Raw genomic sequence first — 27,209 nt, 5'->3', positions numbered from 1 at the left:
TATCAGCAACTTTTATTGACTGGCATAAAACATAACAAATACGAGAAAGTTTACAAACCAAAATGGAAATCATTTTCATAAATTGTCATGCCTGACTTATACGAACATTACACTTATTGTGTATCTGAAATGTTATACAAACGTTGTAATATTATAACCAACAATCAATTACGATTTTTCCACCCGCCAAGGGAGCGATAGCGACGAAAACCCCCCAGAGCGAGCCGATAGGCGATAAGAAAGGCCAGTAAGGTAGGCATGAACAAAAGATGATCCTCTGGAAACGTGACCATCGGATACCCCTTTCCACGATACTGTGCTGTTTCTCTCATGAAAAATTCTAGTCTCTTCACGAAGGAATGCCATCCATACTCATGAACACCGAATAGTGAATACACTCCATCTGATTTACTCGGATTCAGTTATGAACGATGTCCAAATTTTGAAATCAACTCTGTGGATACATTAGTAACGGCACGGAACTTTTATCGGATGCAACTTTAATCAGACACTTTTCAAAACTTTCTGTCAGTCAAAAACTAGCTCCGTTATGCAAATTCTTTTCATTGTTTTACAAAACCAGCAAGGTATACGACTTAAAACCTTGTAAGTTTAAGCTCACAAAGATCACACGTTGCAGCGACACGTTACAAGTAATCAATCTTCCGTTAAGTTTTCATGCCGTTAATTAAATTAAGTCGTGGGAGGAGGGGCAGCATGTGTAATTTCAAGAAATCATACTATACGTCGTCACGTTACACTTTTATCTTCACAGCGAATATGGAACAAAATAATAAACTGCCCATCTAAGACAATCAACATGCCTTGAAGTGTCCCTCTTTCAGATACAGCCCCAGGCTTTGATTGAGCGGATATCCGAACACTTGCCATTTTGAATCATGTCTCAGCACAACCCTTCACCCCTATTCTTGAGAATGCTCACATCCAAAGGCAAGCAGTACGGACCTCACTGGTGATACCAACAGCCCCCAGATAGGGGACGTACAGTAGGCAGTTTGTAGTGTTATTCGAACCCTATTTGATAACGCCTGCATGTAGCTCCTTCATCCTGACTACAAACGGTCGGTTAAACGCCAAATCGCGGTTATGATACCTTTGACTTAACAGTTTTCAGTCAAGTAAATCTGTTAAAAGTTTTGTGAAAGACTCCATTTCGTCATCCACGCTGACAACAGTTCTTTGTAACACAATCAATCGTCTGCTTTTCGCTTCCAGTCTTGCTATGAGTGGACTAGTGACTGAAATAAGCTGTGAATAAACACAGGCTACATAAAGACTCAAGACTTTTATGGATAAGAAAAAGACCCGAGGCATCAGTGTACATGTGCCTGGACAGTTTTCCAAACTCACATTGTGGAATCGAACGTTACCAATTTCAAACCTCTCACTTACCGCAACAACGTTCAAATCCATCGTTTAGAATCCCCAAAAAGAGACTATTCACGAAACAAAAAGGGATAAGATTTCCATTTCACGAAAACAAGCGATAAACTCACAAAGACAAGCGATTAACTTCCCAATTAGGACGGGGAGCTCGGGAGATTTCAAACTGTCCTTCTTCTATCTCTGTCAAGAATGATTCAGCGTTCTAATCTCTGAACGCTGATTGGTTGTTCGAAGAGAACTTCGGTTTAATGCTAAGCCCCTATAACGTTGGGCCAAAACAAAATATATCGGCCGTCACGTCCAGCCTAAATGTTTTATTTCTTTTCTTTTCAAGAGCAGGTGTATACGGCCTGCCGCTTTTGCTTTATTTTCAGGAACAGGTGTATACGGCCAGTTTCAACATTGTTTAATGTGAGAAGGATTTCCTGATTGTGTTAAAAACAAAATTGTAAATGAAGTTCTATCTTTATATAATTGCCAGGCAAAAGGAGGTTAGCACGTTATGTTTCCCAGGATTTGTCTCTAAAGCCTCAGTTTCTTTTGTACGGATCAGAAATAGGAAGTAGAGTAACATTCAACGGTATCCTAAGTCAGGAAAAGAACCTATACAAAAATCCTGTCTATGAAAAGCCTTCGGCAGGTGTTAACTCACAGATAAGTGCTGTGTAGCACCTCGTCTGATGCAGGTGGTCCTGGTTATTTGCATGGATGTAACGTCTAGCATAAACTGTAAGGTGATCGAAGGTAGTTGGAGAGTGGTGTAAGTGGGTTGATGATCGTCGCGTGTTGCTGCCATTCTGAAGCAGGTTTCCTTACGTTTGTATTTAAAACCTATTCTGGAAATGTGCTGGAAGTAAAGTGTTTCCACAACAGTCGTGTTATTTCTGTTGAGAACGATGGCAGCCTCTGAGAGAAACGACACCTTTCCAGATAACAGCACTGCAGTGTTTAGCGTGGCGGATGGACTGGAGCTAGTGTTCAACCTGTCCGTAATGACTGTCGGCCCTGCCGCCAGTATTCTGGTCATACTTGGTGAGATTCACTCATTTCATTGTTCTTAGATACTCTTATCCTTTATGGGTTTCATTTTGTACGGATCATGTCATTTATTTTATTGAATGCTTGACCGTTCCAGAATTACCTTCAAAACTCCTAGAGTCGATTCCAAGTCACCGTGCGGATGTTTGTTGCCATTGTTTAGAATTGATTTTAAAGATTTGTAATTATATGTCTAGGACATTTGATACTTAAGAAATATTTTTAACACTATTTTCAACTTTATAAATATTTCCCTGGTCTTGTAAAACTTTGAAAATATTCATGGTGTGGAATTGGATACTTCTAATGGTTTCTAAATAATGATAACAGCATTCTACCATTATTTATCATTTTCTACCATTTTTTGTAAATGGTTCAGTGGGCCGGGAAGATAGCAATTCACACATCCTTGCAAAGTATGGTTGGGTGTCATGCAACAATAGCCCGCCACAGAGGACCCACCAGTGCCCAGCAGTGAAATCTAAAAATACGCAGATGCAACAATAGGGCTTACTTTTATGGGGGCAATAAACTAATTTTACCATTTGGCAAAGTTTACAAATATTTGTAAATATTTGTAAATGTGAAATAATCACACAGAGGTTTCATAATTATTCTAAATAAAGACATTTTTGTACTTTCAAAATATTTCTAAAATATTCAAAAGAATTCAAATAAATGAGTATTTTCTTAGTCAATTTTTTGAAAAGAATTTGATTATTGTGGCTCAGATATTCTTTTATTCAAAATATTTCAGACTAATTACAAATATCACCTAAAAACCCTCATGGTGACTTGGAATGGGCTCTATTGTCCAGCTAGAATAGTTAAGATGACAGTGTACTGCGTTAATAACCACGAACGTATGTATAAGCAGAAGGTCACTCCTAAGACTTTAAATGCTGAGAAAATCCAAATAGTGAGTAAAAAAGTTGGTAACCTATCGGTACTTGTGTATTTACATATTCATGAGGCGTGCGCTATCCTTTTTAATGATAAACCCAGGGAAAACATTTCTTGCTTTCTTAAAGTCACCGTAAGGACCCCGAATCTCCGCACCCCCTCCAACGCCATGGTAGCTGTCCAGTGCGGCACGGACCTGTTATTCGCCTTGTGTGTCGGGCCTACTACGGCCATTTCCATCATCACAAACGACTGGCCGTTTAACCCTGCAATCTGTGTGGTCAGTGGTGAGTTACGACTCAAATACAATGGTCAAAAATTGTCTTACTCTGTTGCTCTATGCTTTCTACTTTACATACATTAGACCACCTGAGTTCATCATCATCATCATCACCATTGTTATCATTATCATTCTTCTTCTTATTATTATCATCATCATTATTATCATTACCATTATCATTATTATTATCATTATCATTAGTACTATTGTTTTTTTTTCTGCTGCTGCTTATATTATTATCATTACCATTTTCACCATATTTCCCAAATGAAAATGTCAAGTTATTAACAAATGTTTTTTTTGGCACAACTAGGGGGGAACTGTTCCATTTAACTGGAGTTCCTAATAAGCAAACTTTATCTATCCGTGACCACAGGTTTGCTGTCCACCGTGTGCAGAATGATGTCTCCCCTCGCGCTAACGCTGATCGCCGTGAACCGGTGTGTAGTCATCACCACCGACCTCGGCGATGGAATGTTCACCTGGAGGAATACTGCCGTCGCTTTGGGACTCTTCATGGCTGCTAGTGTCACACTCGTGCTTTCCTGCCACGTCCAAGGCCTGGAGATTGGATACAGTCACATCTCGCGTCGTTGCTTAATCGTTGCGGTATGCTCTTTTCCTAAACTCATAATCCCTACGACAGGCAGGTGGTTTTGATGTAATTATTGGAGCTTTATGTTGATAATCTCATTGTTTCCTTAAATAAACTCAGCACGAAAGTTTGGAAATCGTCATAGTCAGCTCTGATGTTCAACCTTTCAATTTTGGATAATGACAAATATGATACCATTGTAAATGGTAAAAGATAAGCTCCTCAATGACACATACATACACAATGACACATGATGCTATACAATTGGTAATAAGGGAGAAATTGATTTTTGACCAAATTTAAGTTTCGAAACTTTTTAAACTGAGTATAAATCGGACTCGACTACAATTGCTTTGCGTTCTCGATTTTTTTACAGGATACGAACTCACCAGGTTTCGTTGTGTTTTTCTGGGCCACTATCGCACTCACCGTTTCCATGGTGATCATCTCCGTGCCGTCTTACGTCAGGATCCTCCTGTACGTGCGGCGGAGCGGAGCGAAGCTGCGAGGGCAGGTGGGTAGCCATGTGTCACCAGTAACGTGTACCGCACCGACCATGAGATATATTGTTGCTTTCATGTTGTCCTGATTTTTACCTTCGCTAAGAAGGTTATGTTTTGGGTAGCGTTTGTGTGTTTATTTATTTGTGTGTAGAAGACCAGCATAACTTGAGAATGCCTTCCGAAAAACATGATACGATCCTTCGGAATTCATACGATTCACTACTAAGAAACGTACTATCCTTACGGAATTCATATGATCCACTCCTAAGAAACGTACTATCCTTACGGAATTCATATGATCCACTACTAACAAGCATACGATTTTGTTGTGTCAGTAAAGATTGTTGTAAATGTCCATGTCCCGTCTGGGTCTAAAACGTTAACTGCCCGTTATTATCTATTTCAGGTGTCGGACGCTCGGAAACGTCACGAGTTTCTTCTGACCCGGAACTGTGGCCTGCTGTTTCTGGTCTTCTTCGTCTGTTGGCTCCTGGTCTACTTTCTACTCGGCATCTCGGCCCATGTAAGTCTTATCTGTTCTGTTATAATCTATCATCTGGTATTTTTTTGCCAGCCAGTAGGTACCCAATGTGTTCAGTAATGAGGCTGTTTGACGTGGTAGAGGCACCTCCTCGAGCACGGGACCCCCGTTTTACGTCCCTCCCGGAAGACGACTTCATGGAATGACCATGCTTGGTCCGGCTACAGCAATCCGGTCGTCCTTGGGTGGTCCCCCATCCAATAACTGTCCGGACCGCGCTTTGCTTAACGTCCGAGGTCGAGGGATCGGGGTACCAACGCACCACGCGGCCGTAGCGCAATCATTTACATTTATGGGTATTTTGATCAAGGTGATGATACATATAACCACAACTGTGACACCGACTAAATTAAAGTAAATGCAGTAGATTTTTTCTTGTTATTTTCCTACGTTTCTTTAACCGTCCTTTCCTTCTGACATGCTTCGTTCTCGATTTTGTACTACTGAAGACAATTATCAATGCTTCTATAATTAAATTATCTGAGGTCGATCTGTTTTTTCTTCATAATGAGTCATTGGTGGTTTGCTACGTTTATTCTACAGATTTTGTATCTTTAATTTTCGGAAGCCCCGTCCATACATTGTGGCATGTTCCGTTTTATGCTAGCCGGTTCATCCTCAATGCCTTTACATCCTCAATAATATTAGCATTGAATTACCGGATCTGACTTTCTTTGACCGCAGGCCCAAGAGCCGCTGGTTTATACTGTTCGCTTTGCGGCCTGCCTCCTCATTGTCCCCAGCATCGCCAACCCAGTTGTTTATGGCATGACGAGCACCAACTACCAAACAGCCATCAGGGATCTGATTGGCCGCCACTGTTTTTGCAAGGACAACCGTGAAGACCAATTCCCTACCTTCGCAACAACAAGAACTCCTGAGGTATATCTCACCATTTCTTTCTTTAATTTTTTGACAATGACACGCAGAATTTCATGATACAGATATGAATGCACTACGTTGAGCAGATATTGGTTATACCCTTCCGTTGACTGTGGTATTGGTAGGAGATAAACAACGTTTTAAGCTTACTCAATTCAGACGCGTTGCTTGTCACATGTTTTTTTTTACTTGTGCGACTCACACACAACAATCTTCGAATAGAATTTAGGTTACTAAATGCAAAAAAAAAGTTAGTTCTAAAAATCTACGTAATGAAAGTACGCCTGGTATAGTAGCAAACGGGGGCTCAGCACAGCACAGCTACAGGTATCTGACGTGATTCCGTCCCCTGTAGGTTCCCGTGCCTGCAGTTTCAATCCACGTGAGCGGTCCGCCAGGCAGCGCTGTATCTCCTGTGCTTCATGGGCCTCCAACATCTTCAGCGCTGGTGGAGGAAACTCGTTTGTAATAACGGACTCCGTTATGCCTAGGTTACACATAGCCGAATTTAGCTCCCGAACACCAGCCGACCCTTCGCCGACTCAGGTCGGCTAGTGTTCGGGAGCAGTCTGACCACGCCCATTTTTTGGCGCCGAACATGTCCCGAACATGTCGCAACCATCTCCCGACCAGTATATTACTTACTCCCGACTGTGTCCCGAATGCCAACTAACCTATTACCAACCATCCCGACCTATAGCCGCAGACTGCCGAATCACTCCAGACTGATTCCCAACCGATTGCTAACCCTCTTACGACTTGAAATGGACATAATCAGCGATTTTTTTAAAAACTAGCCATTTTTATTTTTAATCAAAATAATCCTTTCTTCTATTATCTAAACATCACAAAGAGATCAAATTTGGATCACAGATAGCTCTAATATGGTATTTATGGTTCTTTTTGTTTTCGGCTGGATGTCGGTCGTGTGAAGTTCGGGGGGTGATTCGCCTACGCCCTGGTACATTTTTTTGTGTAATAGTCATTTTTCTTGGGATTGAGTTAGCAGAGATTTGTCTACGGGTTTGGAGTGTTGTCTACGGGTTTGGAGTGAATCGTTAGTAGGTTGGAAACAAACTGGGAGTATTTAGCAGTGTTTATGGCTTGGTTAAGCAGTTAAAACTTGACTGCCAGTGAGTTACTCCCGAACACCAGCCGAACACTAGCCGACCATGCCGAACACCAGCCGACCACCAACCGACCTATTCCAGACCCGCCGTTCAGAGCCGAATGTTTTGAACATTTCAAAACATTCGGCTGAGGCAGCCGAAAACCAGCCGACTCAGCCGAACGCCAGCCGACTCAGCCGAACGCCAGCCCACTACAGCCGACTAGCTCCCGAATCACTCCTAAACCATAGTCGGGAGAGTGTCGGGAGCCAAATTCGGCTATGTGTAACCTAGGCAGTAGACCGGGTCAAACTGTAGAACCAGACCCGTTACTATTATTAAATCACGCGACATCCTGCGGTATTTGCACGACAAAGCGTGGCTAGAAACCAGGCGGTGATCATGAAGAGTCCAAACATGAAAACATCTGTAATTTGATCTGTGACATGAAGGGTGCTCATACATCGTCGAGAGCCCCTCTTTGCATCAGTCGAAGCTCCCTTGGTGTTCTTTTGAGAAGAAAAAAAACACCACTAAAAACTAAACAGACAAGACGAGTTCTGTGCAGACTAGCTATTGATGTTGCATAAGGTTGCCGTCTGCCATGTATGTTTGAACATAGAACTTTTAGGTGCAACCATACTGAGATTTTTCCTATAACGTAATTCATTTGACGTTGAAATGATGTAGATGTTTTGATGTGATGTGTTTGAATTGTTCACCAAAGTTGTTGATATCAAGGTTTAGTATAATTACTGTATTTATAGGTAGTAAGAAATCATATGTTCTTATTGTAGATGCACAGCCCATTATCAAAACTGCTAGATATACTGTCAACTCATATTTCAATCTGTGTTTGATGAAAGCCTGCGCAGGATGCCAGAGATGTAAAAATAATCTCAAACTGGATACCTATGGTTCGTCTACACGCTATGCGCATGCGTCACCTGGAGAGGGGGTGGCTCAGTTCAAAACGATCACGTCAACCTGCACACCGCCAGGCCTGCCCCTAAAACGTTTTATTTTCCTCCGCCCCATCTGCCGATGCAGTACCATCACCTTAATGGGACCGACAAACTACCTTCAGTTTTCCTGATTACCTCTGATTACATTACTAGTATATCATGACATGATGGACCGTACATGTATACGACGCAGCTTACTTACCACTCATTTTGCCTCAGAGCAGGACAAAAACACAGTAGGGGTGTCTTCTAACACAAGCTTTAAAAGTTGGCAATTGTATATTTTCCTTTAGTTGATACAGCGTGGATTATTGTACAGAATTAATGTAAAAAAATAAGAACTTCTAAGTATTCATAATCTGATTACGTCCAGGAATTCGAAGCATCGACGACAATAAGTAGCGAGTCATCATACTTGATAAGTATAATTCAGAACAAGTATAAATACTGACGATTTGCTGATCAAGCATCACCGGTGTAGGGATAATTTAGTTCGTGTAAGGGAAACAGTGTAGGGAAGTCCCTGGTGCAGTGACATTTCAGGTTTAATGTTGGAAGGTAATTAAGTCATCACGAGATTTACATGTAAGTCTCCCATTGGGAGGTATTGTGAGTAGTTCTCACGTTCGGTTCTGAGCTACATCTACTGAAATAATATTCCTGGCTCAACTGCCATGCCTTGTTTTGTATCTCTTCCATACTCGTTGTTTATTTCAGCTTTACACTTTGTCATGAAAACCACAAATGTGGCTGGAAGGCGTAGTCTCTACATTTGTTAACGTTTAGTAGAAAGCCTGAAATACACTTTTTGTCCTTTTCGCTCCAAACACATTCGACCTGATGCGGTAATTCAAATCCCCTATTTCCAAGCGGGTCGTCATAAATGTAAAATTAAGTGCATAAAGTGATAAGATGGCGTGTTATCTGGTCATTAATCATTACGATACACTGCACGTCACATTACCTAAAATAATGCTTATTAGTCTAAATTCGTATTCCATTTTAAACCATGAGGGCACTAAGAAAAACACACTCCGCGCCCGACGCGCATGTGCCCTTAACTTTATTTGTAAGGTCCGATTGGCTGCCTTTCCCAGAGCAGTAGTTACATCACGACAGCACGCTGTCACCATTCACGGGAAACATGATCAACACATCATCCACATGGCAGTCCGCGGCAGCAGGTACGTCTGTATACAGTACGTATGTCTTGCGTTTGTAGGGCCGATTTCTTCGACTTTATTCCGTCTGTCGCGAACATCAAAGTCCCCCTTTTCACCAGACGGCGATCGGGCTGCGATCTTACTGCGACCTAAATAGGATATGTGTAACCTTCGCTATTACACTGGGTATATCATACAAAACGTAATAGTGTGACAGAGAAGACAACAAAACACAGAAAGTGTAAAAAGATTTGTTTCTTTTCTATACAATTCGTTGAGGAATACGTCAAATTTTAGGTCGCAGAGAGAGCGCGGCGAGAGCGTCGTCCTAGTGGAAAGGGGGTATAAGGAGACGTGATTTTGTGATGATAACAAAATGAACTTTGCAAAGGATCAGCCTTGAGTATCTTTTCCTCACGAGCTGGCAAGTCCATCTTGCATGATGGTTGACTTGTTATTAGTCAATGGAGATGTGGTAAGATACCATTTTCTTACAATATATAAATAAATTGTACCTTATCGCTAGCGCTACGACCTGTACCTAGCTTGTTTGAGCATAAATGTACAATAAAGGTCATTCATTCATTCATTCATTCATTCATTAATGCATACCCTATTGAATGGATTTTAATTAGAGTTTGATATTTTGCCAGTCATTGCCTTTTTGTGTCTTTGTAGGGAAATAAGATATACACCACTATTACTTTCGCAGGACATTTTGTCCGAGTCAATCATACTGTTATCTGTAGTACTACAGTGTGCGTCATATGTGTGTAGATTGTGTTGGACTTCACTTACGTATATACGAACGTACTACACTACAAATGTCTCTAGTTCCGATCTCCTTCTATAGCATGTCTCCTAGTACATATATTCCATGACGTATCGAGAACGTCATACCCAGTAAATGCCGGGTTAGGTTACTGAGAAACAATCATATTAATCTGCAAATGAGTTCACTCAATGTTTACTCAGAATTTGCTCAATATGTAAAAACACGGCAGCTGTGACACAATTTGTGCCACGATACATGATTGCTTTATCATTTGTGAGACTTTCAACTGACAATCAAGACTATTCGGCCACTTCAATATCTTATAGATCGTCGATTTTGTTCCTTATTCAGTTGTAGTTTTGCTAATCAGAGTATTTCATTTACGTATAGACTCAGCCAAACATGTTGCCTTGAAGGAGTATTCGTAACATGTGATATCCTTTTGATAACATGAACTATAGAGGCAAGGTTATGGGGAAAGATGATCTGCACATTTTTTAAACACCGAGCAGTGTCTGAAAAAAAAGACTTCAAACGATATGTTGGTTGCTTGAGTGAAATGTTTAAAGCAGCATTTGATTGTGCCTAGCGAGGATCAACCAGGGCCGCCTTGCCCTTAATCATTTAAAAGGTGTTTAAAGATGCGATAATGCTAACTAATGTTTGAGAAGGTCATTGAAAAAAAAAACCGAGTGAAATTAAAAGCCGCTAAGGTAACTCCATCTTGCTTTAATGACTAGAATCTCTGTCTAATCTCATCCCACCTTTTGCATGCTGAAGGCCAGGGTTTAACTGTCTTGTTGCTAAAGCTTATACTACATTAAAAGCTGGTCATGGCTTTTCATTCATCTGATCCCAGACCTACCAAAATGTCACAGTTCAGTTCACTTCGTGTATAGTTGTGTAACGTATCAAGTGTGTCGGGATAATATAAGAACAGATACCAGTGTATATGTGCAGGAAGTGAAAAAGTGAAGTCAGGGTACGGTGCTGATTTGCGCTTCCCTAATGTATACCGTGGAATTCTCCATCTGTTTTGTTGACAGTCACTACTGAAATGAGGCAAGCGCGTAACGACACTTTCAGCGACGGCAACATCACAGACTTCACCGTTGCCGATGGGTTTGAGACAGCGTTTGCTGTGTCCGTAGGGACGATCGGCCCTGTGGCGAGTATCCTTGTGATTCTTGGTGAGTTTAAAAGAAGATAATCTCTTCAAGCTCGCAAAACATGTGTGCATCTTCGTTATTCTCCGTATTGAAAATCTTGGTGCTCCATTTGTAACTTTACTATTAAAAGGTACGCCTGAGTGCAGAGGAAAACCCTAATAATCTTTATCGTGACTTCAAGTCAAAGCGTATGATTTACATAAGTCCAGATAATTCGTATTCCGCACGAAGCGATTACATATAGAAACAGATAGATTATCCAATGCCCCACGGTCAGGTACAGAATGAAACATTTGAAACACTTAAGTCATAAATGTTACTATAGATACGCTGATTATATCTGTGAATATTTTACTTATTTTTGAATACCAGAATATATTATGTTATCTAGACCTGTTGAATGACGGCTGGAAGTCTAACGTTATCATGTCCTGGTCTGCTTATACTCTATCTCGTCATTTTAGCCACAGTAAAGACCCCGAACCTACGCACTCCCTCCAACGCCATCGTCGCCACCCAGTGCAGCACTGACCTGCTGGCCGCCATCTGCATCGGTCCCGCACAGACTGTCGGGATCATCACGGGCGGGTGGCCACTCGATCCAACAGCCTGTACGGCCATTGGTCAGTGATTTGATATTTTTACCTCCGCGAAGACGGGGGTATGTGGTTTTAGGTCTGTGTGTTTGTTTGAATCGATGTGTGTCTCTAGTTATTTTGATGGTGTAGAGTAAATAATGAATGAAGACCTTTATTGTACAATTTTGCCCAACCGAGCTAAGTACATGTACAGGTCACAACAAGTCAAGATATAAAGTATCACAAATCTAGCCTAACACAAAAGTTCGGCTTCTTCTCGCCTCTTGGTAATGGTGAAAATGTAGGACTGTTTGGGTTTAGCTATTGTCGGTTTGTCAAAACGCATGAGAAATATAATTATACTATACAAATACATATATGAATATACAAATATACTTGTCAGTGCTACTCATATGTCTAAAATGAGGGAATCTACTTTCTATATAACTAAATAGAGTATTTCTATCATTGACATACATATCGCAATCAACAGTGAAGTGCACTTCATCTTCTACCATGTGTGAGGTACAAAATTGGCAGACTCTTTGTTCTAGAGGAGTACGGTTGTGCCTTCCTAATTCAATTCGTAGTCGGTGGCAACTGATTCTTAGTTTAGCAATGGTAGTTCTGTGCCGAATGTTTGTAACAATAGTGAGGCCAATCGCGGAAGATGGTGTAACCGGAGCCTATACCAGTATGGAAACATTGACTTAGCCTGGGTCCAACATTGGTCTTACAGGAAGGTAAGGTTGGCTCATCCTCCTACGCAGGTACATCCAACAGCCAAACTGCCTGTCTGGATGTGCCCTGCTCTTTCAACCGTCACTCTTAGTTCCTGTGGACGTCCCCCGCAAACCAGCTGGCAGCCAATCAGAGAATGCCCTTCCGTTTTCAAAAGCTGTCTCGCATGTATAAGGGTAACCACATTAATATTTATAAGCAGGACGGTGAGGAACTAAGGGTGACGATTGAAAGAGCGCTAGCAGGGCACATTCAAGTTTGGCTGTTGGATGTCCCTGCGTAGGAGGATGGGTTGGCTTGGTCCGGCTCCAAAGTTGGTCCCACAGGAAGGGAAGGTTGGCTTGGCTTGTGTTGAAAATTACACGGTATGGAAATTGCATCGGTAGACTTAGCGAGAATGATTTCATTTCTCGAAACGTTCAAAATTCATGTTACTATTACAAACGGCCCACTATTTCTCCCACTTGTTCACGTACTACGTATACGAGTCTTTCTTTTTTTGCCTTAGGTCTGGTCCAGCTGGTTTGCGTCGTCATGTCCAATATAACATTGACCCACATCGCTATAAACCGGTGTGTCATCATCACTAAGAACATCAACACGTACGACACCATCTTCAACTGGAAGACTACAACACTCTCTCTGCTGGTCTCCGCGGTGGCCAGCTTCATCTTGGTGTTGTCGTTCTACGCTGGGGGGTTAGAAGTCGGGTACAATCCCATCACCAGGCGCTGTATCGTCTTACAGGTTAGCATTTAATGTCGGTGTTTCGTGAAGGCCCTTATGTAGGTTCTAGTATGTTTCCAATTGTATGTATGTTTTCAATGGCACCAATCTTTATGATGTCAATTGTGTTTCGTTTTGAGTATCAACCTTGTTGTCACCGATCTGCAAATAGTATTTGCACTTTTCAAGCTCTAGATATACACTATGGTCGCTAGGTCCATTTGTTCTACATGAAGTGTGAACAATATCAATGCACGGGAATTTAATTTATCATGTCAGGTCGCTTTTATCCTTTTAAGAGCGTCTAACTGACAAACATAAAAGTGTTCAAATTATAAGTAGCTTATAAACTATTTAACCTAATTTGACATGTTTTGAATTAGATTAGATTAGATTAGAAGTAGTTGACGACTATCATTTAATCATGTTTACTTCATCAATGTATATTATACCCTATTGTTGTCGTTATTTCTTTTCCGTGTATACTTGCAATAAGCCTCGGGGCCTGAATTAGCAGTAAAGCTATCTGTATATGTAGGACCTGGACTCAGCGGTGTACCTCGCCTTTGCCCGGACCTGGAGCGCGCTAAGCGTGACTATGGTCATCATCAGCGTGTTGGCTTACATCAAGATCATTCTGCGCGTGCGCCAGAGTGGGGAGCAGGTGCAGGGACACGTGAGAACTGTTTATTTCCTGAGAGACGTCTTACCTGACAACTGATAGCATGTTTTCGTCTCTGTGTGTCTATTGCTTACGTAATACGGTGACAACATGACCCTTTTGACATTTCCTTGGCCAGCCTAATATATAACATAATATACGTCCGTTAGGCAAGAATGACAAGAACCACCAGGTGTCTGTTATCTGCATATCAACATGAGTAACTGTGAACGGATCCCAATAACATTTGATAGGGCATAGGAGTAGGGAAAATGAAGGTCAAATCCAATAATCGGTCTCCTATCTGCTTTCTACTGTACTGCTTCAGAACTTCCGGTTTAAATATCTCGTGTTCTGGACATTATATAGTAGTCAATTTTGAGTGGTAGGCAGGGAGTAAGTGGAGTTAGTTAGTGTTCTTATAAAATCTTTTTTTTTTTTTTCACGTAGGCGTCGAATGTTCGCAAGCGCACCGAACTCCGCCTGACACGGAACTGCGGGGTGTTGTTCCTGGTGTTCTTCGTCTTTTGGCTCTGGTCGTCCATTACGTTTGGCATCATTGTTCCCGAGGTAAGGCACACACAACTTCTGTTAACATGTTACAGTCATTGAAAAATCAACTTTAATCACTTCGCACCTTTATCAAATAGTGCGTTCCAATAAGTATGCTTTCGTGTATGCATTTTGTGAGGAAACGTCTGGTATAATGTTACAAATAGATATTTGGCAATGATGTCGTTGTCTTGTATATTTAAATCATGAGATAAATAGTTGCATTGTACCTCTTGTACCCTTACAACTTTTAAAACCTCGACAACTTTTCGTTTCGTTTTTCATTTCTTTTTTTGTCTTACTCAAGAGCAAGGTTCTCCCCGTCCACCTGATCCGCCTGGCCTCCGACCTGGTCTCAGCGGACACCATCATCAACCCGCTGGTGTACGGCATCATCAACATCAACTACCGAACAGCCATCTCCAACCTGTGCCGCTGCCGCACCAATGCCGTGCACGTGGCCAACTCCTCTAACGCGACCATACAGGGGAAAATAAATGTAATTTTTTTCAATACCGTAGATTCTACTAGTATTGTAGCAAATGAAATTATTGTAATATACCGTATATGTGTATTATTAGATTGTACTTTTTGTTGTGTATATACATTGCCATGTATTGTCACTGATGCAATTGTTGCGCAATAAACCATCTATCTATCTATCTACATTATCAATAGAGGATGCGACCGCTGAACGCGACCGTGCAGCGACCAACGATTTGACAAATCGCTCAACGATTTTTATCGTAGATAAAGAATGGATATTTAAAATCATACTTTACATTGTGTATCATATTCCAATCATGAAATCAAGGAACTCACTCATCCACGGCCGCATCGATTGCGTCTAGTGAAAAGGGCCTGTCCACAAAAGAGAAACTTTAGGCAAGTGTAAATCACAAAGAAAGTTGACACCTTTACTTTGTTAAATTTGATTATCAAGCTCGTTGTGGCCAAACTACTGAAGAATAGTTTGACAACTCTATGTACCCTGAATCTACAATTTAGCGCAATAATTACAATCGGTACGCGGAATCGAACGCATCACTACACCATCCATATTAGAATTGCCAACCGAAGCACGAGGTGTTCATGAGTAAAATGAACCATTTTTCCTATCGTATAGGTCACTGTGTCTTCAGCTGCACAGTATGTTGGTGGTCCAATAAGCAGTGCCGTCTCTCCTGGATGCCAGCCAGCTTCACCAATGAGCGTTGCCGTACCTCCTGGACCACTCAACCGGCCCTGGATGGCGCCGCGGGCACAAGATACCAGCTGCTGATGGCAGTACGAGATACTGCAACCCTTTGACAACATGAAGATCTTCAACCATTTCTTCGAGTTAATCTCTGTGTGAGCAAAAGAACATTCCGAAACGTACACTTAGTAATATCTAATTATATAGTAAGTAAAAATTGAAGAGAAATCCTTCCGGGGCTACAGTCCATTTGCCGACATAACGGCATGTCAAAATTAATTTTAGGTTTAGCTGTAAATATTCTATCGAATTTTACAAATAAAATGGCGACGAAAAACTCAACATGCTGCAACCTGTGAGCATAGTTTTTTTTTTGTTCTGATAGTTTATCTGTTAGCATATATGGTTATACTGTACAGCTATCTATCTGAGAGCCCATTGCAGTTAATTGACATTACAGCACATGCATCCATGATCATGATGGTCATTGACGATGGCACAAATTAAAGGTGCCATTTGCGTATCGTACTATCTTATCTGTTGTAATAAACTGAAATTGTGAAGAATACTTTAAATACTGTCTATATAATCACAAAGAAGATTGGTTCTAGAAACTGATGCTCTGATGCATTCATGTAGCTCTATTGTGATTGAGCATCGCAGCCCTTAGCTTATTTCTATGGTCCAACATCATTGCTCCATGTATGATGTAGCCCAAGGTTCAAGCGTTCCACATCCTGTAGGTGACACCTACAGTCTCTGAGCTGCATAGTTCAGACAAACATTCTTGTACATATTGCATTCTTTAGTTGTATGAACAACGTAAGTGCGTACTGGTGTTCCTGGTATGTTTCCATGTAACGGTTCATAAAATTGTATGTGCTTTTGCTTTTGCTTTATGTGAAGAAAATGTGTAGCTCGTAATCAGTGATACAGTGAGAAGTGATGCAATGATTCGATAACTTATAAAGAAGCCTGGTGACACGTCTTGTAATAAAGATAATTTCACGACCACATACCTTTCTCAAATATTAAAACCTCACGACTGATGTATCATGTGTGTTTCTCGTGAATTATACAAATAAGGTCCTCCTTTGCATAAATTGTATTAGTTGATCATCTCATCGACCCGCAAAACAGAAGTAAATAAGCTTATCTTAGGAGGGAAGGCTATACATTGTACTAGCTCTTTTTGATCATTTATGCAAATGAAGTACTCACTTGGCATGTATTTAACGATGTTTACGATCACCTTCACGTAACTTCCAAAAAGAAATTATGACGTCTTCATAGAAGCGTCATCTGGTGACAATTCAATACGACCTGTTTTGGCTCTGTTCTGCTGAAAAGAGAGGTGATTGATGATTCGAACTTGCCATCTCCAACTGTACCAACGTTAACGACTAGTGCCGCTACGGTTGGATAGGCTCCAACAAGGATGGGTACATGCAATATTCACAATCAACCACAATTCACAATGAGGAAAATGACAGACTTGTAACGTGTTTCGCTCTCAATATTGGTTTGAAAATGACAAACAGTACAAAATAGGTACATAAATTGTACCGTGAAATAATTGTTTCATATTGTGCTCAAGGTTTTCTCATATAACTATCCACCTTTACAAAATGTCATTCACATGACAAAGACGAGCGAGTTTAAAGTACAATCAAGTGTGCTATAGATAGCTCATTCAAAAGAAGTAATTTTGATAAGTGACTAGGTGTGCCGAGAAACTGTCAAAGGGCTTTATTTCTTTTGATGGTTGACTGACTCTTACCCATGTAGTGAGAATTAAAATTCTGAATCTCACGGGACCTAGGAACAATGAAGCCACACTGTCCAAGGCTGGGCATGTACTGTAAGGTGCCCAGACAGTGTCTGGTTCGGAGCGACATGATTCGGAGCTGTTTTTCGGTAGCCTTTCTACTATGTATGGCGGGGCAGCTGCCACTCGTCTGTGCACGTAAGTACTGTACGGAACAAACATTCTGCATAACTTTATATACGCAGCTGGTTTCAGCATAACGTAGACACAAAACGGCGTTCTATGCTTTCTCATGGGATATATCATACCAAACCTCATTGATCATACAATGTATGTCCAAAATATTGAATATATGTTACGATTTACAACCAGGACGTCCTTTATAATAATGAAATCAATAAAACATTCCCCCGGCATCAGAACACACTGAGTTCGAAGGATTTTATGAACTGGACATTTTGCACTGCATCCAAAATTTATCTACCTATTCATTTATGTCTACATGTATCTATCATGTATCTTTTTCTCCCTCTTAAAATATATACATGTATGTATCTAAAGAATTTGAACATGGATGCTGACAACAAATAGTGAGCTGTTCTTTTATTGCTAAACTCACATTGACTTCACATAATATTATGTATTCAACGTACCCTAGAATCTTAATATGATAAGCGCATCTCTGTAATTTAGCTATTTGAAAGAAAAACTATGTTGTTCCCTTTCCGTGTTTACTTTATGCTCCCCTTCCAGAATGCTCAGCACCACCTCCGCCTGTAGCCGGTGGGTCCCCCGGGCCCGTGTGCGCCGCCGGGACCCCGCCGTTCCCCTACGGCTATAACTGTTACTTTGAATGTAACCCGGGATACAGGCACACGGGGGTTACCGTCACACTTTGCTGGGATTTGGGCGTATGGCTCAATCACGAGAGTATTGTCTGCACACGTACGTATACAGCGCATTTGGTTTCAAAACAGGAGCTCAGGAGCCTAAAATATACATTTTGGTCTACAAATGACCCCCCAAAAGCAAAATAGATTGTAAGTCTTATATGAAAATTAAAAAATGGGAGCATTTTGCCAACCGTTCATATCAAAATTCACTGCATTTCCTTTCCCTACCGAATCTCCACTGAAGATGTATGGCAAGAGAAGAAGAGGAAGAAAAAAAAACACGACAGTGTTAATAGTGTTAATAGTAATGGTCAGCCATTTAATATAGCAAGTATAAAATTTGTCATGGGTACTCGGATTCACCCCGATAAAAATAGCTTTTTAAAAAAACTTCCCCACATTGGTTATGTTGGCGTAGATGTGTATTACAATTACGATTAAGAAAAAAATGTACTTAAGGATACGTAAGTCTGAATATATCATTCGGCATATTTGTCATAACATACATTAGATTGCGAAATTAGCGTCTACTTTGAGCTCAGTTGAAGGTTTTTAATTTGAAGAAAGATTACATTTCTTTCATTTTAAAACTGATGTATTTTAGCATTTCTTTTACAGCGATAGATTGTCCGTCTCTCCCGCAAGTACCTTTCGCGTCCAGTTACTCGTGCAACAACAGCCCGTACGTGGCGGGAACGCAGTGTCAGTACTTTTGTGATACAGGATATGAAGTGGTCAGCGGTGACGCCTTCAAGACCTGTGAGATTGGGCCATACTGGTCTGGGGAAGACCCAGTCTGTCAAGGTAACTAGACATATTTTGATGATAATACTGAAATGAAAATATCATATGTGATTATTTGTTTTGTCGGATATATATACAAACATATCAAATGCTATATTCAACTTTATTGGTCAAAAGTTGAACTTCATATACACATTGCTCAGAGGAACATTTCTCCACATGTTTAAGGCTGTCCTGAACCACCGGTGGTTGCTAACGCCAGTTGGTCCGGATGTACAGCCCCTTACGCACTGACCACCGAGTGTACCTACACGTGTGATGACGGGTTCATCGTTAACGGAGGGGACGCCGTGAGAACCTGCGCCGCCGGCCTCGTCTGGGCAGGAGTCGACGTAATCTGCTGTGAGGAAGATTTTACCTGTCGAACATGTATTATGATAGCTTCTTTTTATAGCTCCATTCGATGTATCACCCAATGGAAATCACACGGCTTTCGTGATGGTTAGAGCACGTCTGTGACAATAGCTACCATATCCCATATCGTGCATAACGTAATCCATCGTGTTTGACCAAATATAAAGGGGGCTTGTCAAACGCCAAACGTTAAACGTCGTATATACTTCACCTAGTATGTAGGAGCGTTGCTGTCATTAAGTACAGTAGAGCATGACATGTTCGTGATCTTCGAGTGTACAGAATAAGACTACACTGTAAAAATCCTAAAAGAAGTTCTCGTCATTTCACACAGTGATTGACGGCAACTGGGGCGAATGGTCGAGTTTCTCTGCCTGCAGCAGCGGCTGTGGGTTCGGGCAGCAGGGCAGGACGAGGACCTGCACCAACCCCGCTCCGGCCGGCGGTGGGGCGGACTGTGTCGGGCCGGCGGGAAGCAGTCTGCTCTGTTTCCAGACGGACCAGTGCTCAAGCCAAGGGGGGCCGCTCGGTAGGACACTTAATCTTGCACCTAATATGATGATGCCGTGTGACATGTAAATAGTGGAACAAATGCACTGTGATCTAACTGTATTACACATCTAACACTGATGATGTTTCTTTCAACCAAGCTAGATATTCTTTTTATTTGTTCCTACACAGAGGCATCAGATGGTGTATCTAGTGACGTAAGTATCGAATACCAGCACATCTTGCTACACACTACTGCACAGGGAATAGATGTGATGTCATTTTGATTCGGTTCGAACTTATTGTCCAACAGAAACCAGAAACAATAGTACTTTTTATGCTCTGTCAATCATCGTTACGTACAAACAGAATCTTATATTCAAAATGTTATTCAAGTACAATTCTAATTCAACTACTAATAACTTTAGTATAAAGGATAGTGCATCCATATCGTATTCTTACGAACATATCATTATATATATATAATCTGAATGATTGAACCCAGCTCGGGGGCCTGAGTCTTGCTGAGAGTAACGCGAGTCTTGTGGATGTCCTGAGGTGGCGGACCGGACAGCCTTTACCTGACTCGTATAAAGCCGACGAGAGGCCACTGTCTGAAGGTAGTCACACCCATACCTTTTGTACCGTTTTGATGATGTCCCGCGGCCATCAACAGAACGGGACAAAATAGAAAGCCCGATAAAAACGCCTAAAAACGTCTAAAAACAGCCGGAGCCTAACCTCTGCTTGGAGAGTAAAAGCACGGTGTGTAGATATCGGATGGCATAAACAATCGGATAGCATAAACAATCGGATAGCATAAACAATCATTTTGAGGCGTGTTGATATTTTTCACACCTTAAAGCCTTTTTTCTTCCTTGTGGTTATTTTATTTCCCAGCTCGGTGGTTTGAAACAGCCTCACGTGTGCACGTCCTTCGTCTCAACTCCATCTCCGAGGACCACGCCGTAAGACTTTACACGTATCTACTTACTTCATATTCTGTGGTACCATGGGTACCAACAAAAGTAAACAAATATAGGAATTGTGCGCGCTCTTCTAGTTTCCTGTAAGTACTAAATCCTTAATACCCTATTAGGGCGCAAATGATACGTTGTACATATTTGTTTGCTAGATTACTAATAAAATGATCCTATTCATCTAAACAATGCCGTTATTGTAATTGTCCATAATGTATTTCCCGTGTCGCTCACCCCAGAACATATTTCACCATTCCCTCTCCACAGAACCTGTCGGTGACAGTTCAGTACGAGTTGGCGTGGTTTGACCCGCGTCTTGCCCAGCTCACCCCCACCTGGATGCCCGTCCCCCCGGACATCCTGTGGTCCCCACCCCTCCAGTATGGGCGGACCGTCCGCGGGGCTACAGCCATGGATGAGGATGGGACGACCATGTGGCTCAACAGTCAGGGAATGATCGTGTACAAGATAACGTACGTGGTTGCTTTTAATAGTAGTTTTTTTAAACTTGTTTGGAAACTATCTTACGAAGTTGTGATATTTATCAAATACGAATCTAAGGTCAGATCAAAGGGCTAAATCAAAATAGTTTAAAGGCTGATTAGATAAAGTAAACGTACTGACCCTCAATGACAGAACTAGTATTGTGACAAGAATTAAAGCGGTAAATTTGATTTTAGTATCAAATTTTGTACTGACATCTCAGTATTTTTCCAGACGGAAGTTCAAGTTGAAATGTGGCTTAGAACTTGCAAGGTTCCCGTTTGACACACAAGTCTGCAGTACTCAGCTACATGCCTGTAAGTATCTACATTCGCCATTGTTGATATGTTCATATTTACTTTACTTGGGCATACAATTGCTTCGTCAAATAATAGCTCATGAATGTCTGTAAAGTTTATTAACGACAATGTATAATTTTCAATCGTCTCCTAGACAACGGAGTCAGGATCCGCTTCTTCCCATCCAGCATCCTGGAGAGGACTCCGATAAGGACGGACGTCCTTGGTGTGGTGTCTCAACACCAGCTGATGGGCGTGGAGCTACAGGCAGGATACAACTCTCTACTGACCAACGCATCAGGTGAAGGAGTGTCATATAGCTTATTATTATTAAGCATTATCATCACTTCTTAGCTTCGGAGGAAGAGACATGCGAATGTGCGAAAACTCGACTGAAGAATTAATTGATCTATTCTTTATCGATGTATTCTCTAAAGCTACATCCATATTATTATCAGACTTGTCAGCAAAGATGATAGAACTATGGAGTTGTTTCAATTGAAAACTGTTTGAAAACTAATGAATTGAAAACACGATACAAATGTCCTTTGTTCAAAACGACTCATAAGGAATAAAGACCCTGTAGCTGATCACGGTCCTATTTCCTTTAATTTCGCTCTTTTATCTTCTAGGCTGCGATTACTTCGTGGAAAAGTGCGACTATGAAGGCGTTGATGATGAATGCCAGTCTGTGCAGTTCGATCACTGTGATGGTGAGGAGTGCGATCGGTGTAAACAGCTGATAGGAGAATGTCGGTACAACTTCGGAGACTGCTCAGACTACCCGCTAGGTACAGGCTTTGGGCAAATCAACGGCTACTGATTACATGATCTAAAATCGACTACAATACTGTTAGTAGATTCAAGTCTTTCGGTTAAAATGTAGTCAATCTTAACAAGCACTTTTTGACTTTGGATACAATATTTTCAATGATAGTTGTAAAAAGTGAAGTAACAGCAGCACAAGAAGTACTGAGCACCTTGAACTATAACGTCCTTTCAGAATTATACGCTTTAGTTTTCTTTGCACGACTATAAACTCATAGACGAGGAAAATTCTATCAACAGGAACAAGTACTTACAGTACTGTTGGGATAAAGCTTCACCTGAGACGTCGGTTGTGGCGCTACGTCTTCACTCTGTTCTTCCCGTCAATCGTGGTCGTCTTGTCGTCTTTATTCCAAACATGGCTGCCACTGACAACATCTGTCATCTCTGCGCGGGTGGTTCTGGGAAGTACTGCGCTGCTCGTCATGGTGAAACAGAGCACCGGAGTTCACCGTGTACTATGGGTCAGTCACCTATCAATGTAGATGTTGAAATGCCTTTGAGAAAATATGCCAGCCTTTTAACAAGATGTCGGAAAGGGGTTTTTGTCATCATATGCACCATTACAAACAATTTTATGTGCGAGGATATAACATGCATTGGCATAATACCGGTAGTAAGACTTATACCGGTAGATTCAAAATACTGGAACTTAAAGAGATCTACACATGCAACAATAGTTATTTCTGAGGTATGCACACTTCAGACATTTAGGTGTCCAATACATAATTTACAAAGCATCGATAACAATGCATTCGAAGACAACAAGGCCAAAAGTTTTCAGTATCTTTTTCGGGGTAGGCAGCTCGTCGTGGGACGAACACACTGTCACATTCATTGCCAAATTTATAGATCATAATTACACATGCTCACGGCACAAGACGAACATGATTCAACAACAATCTTGAATTTCTGTTGGTGACCTACAACTCATGTAAAAGTGTGAAGAACCGTTGCATAATAGCCCGGATCTACGACTGAATGGGCAAAATTGAACGTACGCAGCCATTTTCCCGCCATTTTTATATCTACGCTAGCAGTGAAGTGTTACGTCATAGCGGTTGTGACGGACAGAAGTTAAATGAAAATTCTTGACAGTATACTTCCGTTTTCTCATGACATTTTGTATGCTCATGCAGGTTTATGTTTTATGCATTTACTGACAGAAAAGGAAGGAACATCAGAGGATGTATAAATGTACATAGCGGCAGTTAATTGTGCCGTGTTTCTTCCTACCGGTATTTTGTACCCCCTCCCAACCACGCGCCCGTTCGCCGTGTAATTCCGCGGCGTGTTACAATTACAATATTACGCTTTTAGCAGGACAAGAGTGGCAGAAAAGTTACACAGAAGAAGTGGCAAGGGTAACCTATAACAGCAACATGTAACTGGAGAAAATGATGCGTTGACAATTTGTCAAATCAGTATGGCTAGAGAAATCGTCGTAAACGTACCGGTATTATGATAATAGATGTTACTACTAGATATTTAATCATCCAAAAATACTACCACCTGGAACAATTCATTCTTTGAGAATTCAGCCACGGCGATGCCTTGCCAGTGAAATTACCTCGTAATTGGATACTTAAAGCTTAGATAGACAAGATAATTCTATCAAATCAAGAAATGAGATATCCATTTTCTATAGGCTACTGAAGCACAAGCCAGAGACATTTGGCTCTTTGGATGCCTTGCAATAGTGATTGCAGCATTGCTGGAGACAGCTATTGCACACAACGTATACTGTTGGGAAGAACGTAAGGTACGTTTGTTCCTGTTTCGTTCATTGCCTTGCGATTTGGACTGTGAGTATTGATAAAAAAGACAGTCGTTCTACGTATAGTTTAGAATTTGATTCCAGACAATGTTTGAAACTTTATTTGCAGAAAAAGGAAAGGGAGAAGGAGCAAAAAGTGTTTGCGAAAGTTCGTATTCCCCGGCCTAAGATGCACAATCCTTACCTGCTCGTGAACAGTCCGGCGTTGGAGGCGGAGTCTGGCACGGAAGAATTTTTGTGGAGCCCACGGCAGCCTCAGAAACCCATTCAACCGACCACGAAGAGAAGAAGACACAAGAAAAGTAGAATGAAGTCAAACATCTCAAAGACTGAAAAGCCGCGCGCGATGACAAAGAAAGATGCTTCAGAAAAGAAGGGGGAAGAGGAAGTAGCATTGCCTGCTAAGGCAGACAAAGCAATGCCCAATAGACAGAGGAAGTACAGTCAAAATATCATCATTACCTTCCTCGGGCCTGAGGTGGAATCCGGCACAGAAGAATTGTTGTGGGTCCCTCTCGAGAAGACAAAACCAAAAAAGCAGCAGACCAAGGGTCGTCCAATTCACAAGAAAGGGGAGCAAATTGCCGGAAATGTTTCGAAACATGATACTTATGCCACTAAAAGGGACCACATCACATCAAGTGAAAACGCGGTGTCCAAGAACATAAAAAATGCTTCACAAGCAGTCCCCAAGACCTCCGTCACAGATCCAGCCAGTAGGACTCAGGTGCTACCTGTATTCATTCCCCGCAAAGAACCGAAGTTCAGACAACCGGAGCCAGCAGAGCCACTAGAGAAGCCCAAAGACATTACCGCTAGAATAGACGAGATAGCTAGATTGTTGCTGCCTCTGTCATTTGTAGTATTCTGCGTGGTATACTGGGCACATTACATGCGTTACTGATTTGCGTGGCGCATTTACATAAACTGGGCACAGTTGCCGCGACTTAACAATTAGTAATGTGGGCAGTGTAGCAAATCAGCTAAATTTTCAATTAAAGGCAGTATGGTGGCAAGCCAATGAGTGTGTCTTTTCCTTTTTGTCGTTCTGTCTCGACCAACTTCATGAAGAATTTATCACTCCGATAATCATAAGGCACAATGCACAAGTACGCAACAGCTAGAGCTGCCAACTTTAAATAGAACTCATTGATGTATGAGTATGGCTGTCTCTGATATGTATTCTACAGCATAACGCCAGATGACTGGAATAAAAAAAGAAAGTCGATGACCTTGGCAATTATCACACGGCCCATATTACAAAATATAAAGTGTGGCTATAGGACGTCACTGCCTCCCTACCCACCCCACTGACCAAACTTGATCAACGAAGATATGTGAACACATAATTGTTGTCTAATTTACATATTTAATGAGAAATTGTTATCATTGTGTTAGATGACGAAAATTCCATTCTTGAAACATTTGGTAGCAACATGTACGTTAAGTTGAACATGCGGACGTAAGTCATGCAAATTAGGGTCTCGTTTACATAATTTAAGCCCCGGTCACAAAGCGCGTACGATTCCTTGCGATTCCTTCCGATGCGCAGGATAAGCGCAGTGCGTCGTAAGTCGGGGGAGAATCGGAAGCAATGGTTTAAGTATATAAAGCCGTGGTCACAAAGCGCGTAGTGCATCGTACGATGAGGTCATAAGAGCGTGCCTGCGTCAATCGCAGTGGATCATAGTAAATCGGGGAGCGTCGTATGGCGAAAAATAGAGCTGAAATGGATTTTGAACATGTTCAAAATTTCGCTATCGTCGTAAGATTTTATTTGCCCCCATAGCAGAGTTCATTACGGCAATTTTTGTCTACTGATGAGGTTATAGATTTATGATTTTTTAGCATGTTGTGATGGTTTCAGTTTTCCCTGATATTGTCGATATTGACGAAAAGGGGAAATATATCAGTCGCAACTGCCACAGTCGCAACCAGAGAACAGCGCGCCACGCACAGGTGATGCAGACAATTGTTTGATCGCTTCATGCACGTGAGTTTATAATTAGATCAAATCTCAGCTCTCGTCGGTCTTGGGTCAGTTTACCATAATCGTAATAACCATGGGGACAACTCGAACATAAAGGCAGGCTCTATGAGTCGGAAATATATATGATATAATGCTTATCATTTGATTTTTGTATGATGGCATCTTTTTGTTGATAGCATATCATGATACGATCTTCGAAAGAGCCTGACACGTAGAGCCGGCAAGCAGGCCGAGATAACCATACCAGTACTCACGCTTGATTTGAACTTTTGCTTGTAATACTCTTGTTGTCATGGTCTTTTTTAATTTATTTTTACAGTTAAATATATTTTAGGAAGGTATTTAACAGCTATGTCCACATTTTGTTGGTTAAAGAAGCACAAAAGCGCTCAGACGGCTATACAGAAGAGACACAAGTGAAAAATCGTGCGATGCTGGAAAAATTTTGAACACCATCCGATGCGTTGCGATGGCTTGCGATGCTTTCGATTTTCTTGCGATGTACTGCGCTCATCGTACGATATGCGGAATAGTCCATCGCAAGGAATCGTACGCGCTTTGTGACCGGGGCTTTATGAGAAAATGCTACAAAAGCTTTCTTTGCTAAGACTTTCATACTTTAAGCACATTGTCATTTAGGTAGAGGAGATCAAGTGACCAATGAGGACCTCATTTGTATAATCAATGAGAAACATTTATGACAGGTCACTCGTCACAAGAGATCACCTTTCTTGCAATGCCCAGTCGAGTGAGTACAA

General features: G+C 41.4%; 1 protein-coding gene across 1 annotated transcript; it reads left to right on the top strand.

Moving 5' to 3' along the window:
• The first annotated feature begins 18,792 nt into the window (after positions 1-18,792).
• LOC118413577 lies at positions 18,793-25,498 on the top strand. Its single transcript, XM_035817104.1, has 14 exons — positions 18,793-18,796; positions 19,066-19,251; positions 19,420-19,593; positions 19,940-20,134; positions 20,287-20,312; positions 20,600-20,714; positions 20,995-21,062; positions 21,342-21,547; positions 21,792-21,874; positions 22,011-22,157; positions 22,489-22,647; positions 22,925-23,148; positions 24,333-24,446; positions 24,571-25,498. The coding sequence occupies exons 1-14, from the start codon at positions 18,793-18,795 to the stop codon at positions 25,363-25,365; spliced, it is 2,496 nt and encodes an 831-aa protein (XP_035672997.1). The 3' UTR covers positions 25,366-25,498.
• The last annotated feature ends 1,711 nt before the right edge of the window (positions 25,499-27,209 follow it).

Source organism: Branchiostoma floridae, chromosome 4 (assembly GCF_000003815.2).
Source record: "Branchiostoma floridae strain S238N-H82 chromosome 4, Bfl_VNyyK, whole genome shotgun sequence".
NCBI lineage: Eukaryota > Metazoa > Chordata > Leptocardii > Amphioxiformes > Branchiostomatidae > Branchiostoma > Branchiostoma floridae.
Note: the sequence above shows the minus strand (reverse complement) of the source record. Positions and strands in the feature narration are given on the sequence as shown.

What these genes read in the sequence shown, in the direction of transcription:
- LOC118413577 (XM_035817104.1), top strand. An exon ending in TCTACTGACCAACGCATCAG is followed by an intron (nt 22,158 to 22,488) that starts GTGAAGGAGTGT and finishes TTTATCTTCTAG; the next exon opens with GCTGCGATTACTTCGTGGAA. An exon ending in ACTGTTGGGAAGAACGTAAG is followed by an intron (nt 24,447 to 24,570) that starts GTACGTTTGTTC and finishes CTTTATTTGCAG; the next exon opens with AAAAAGGAAAGGGAGAAGGA.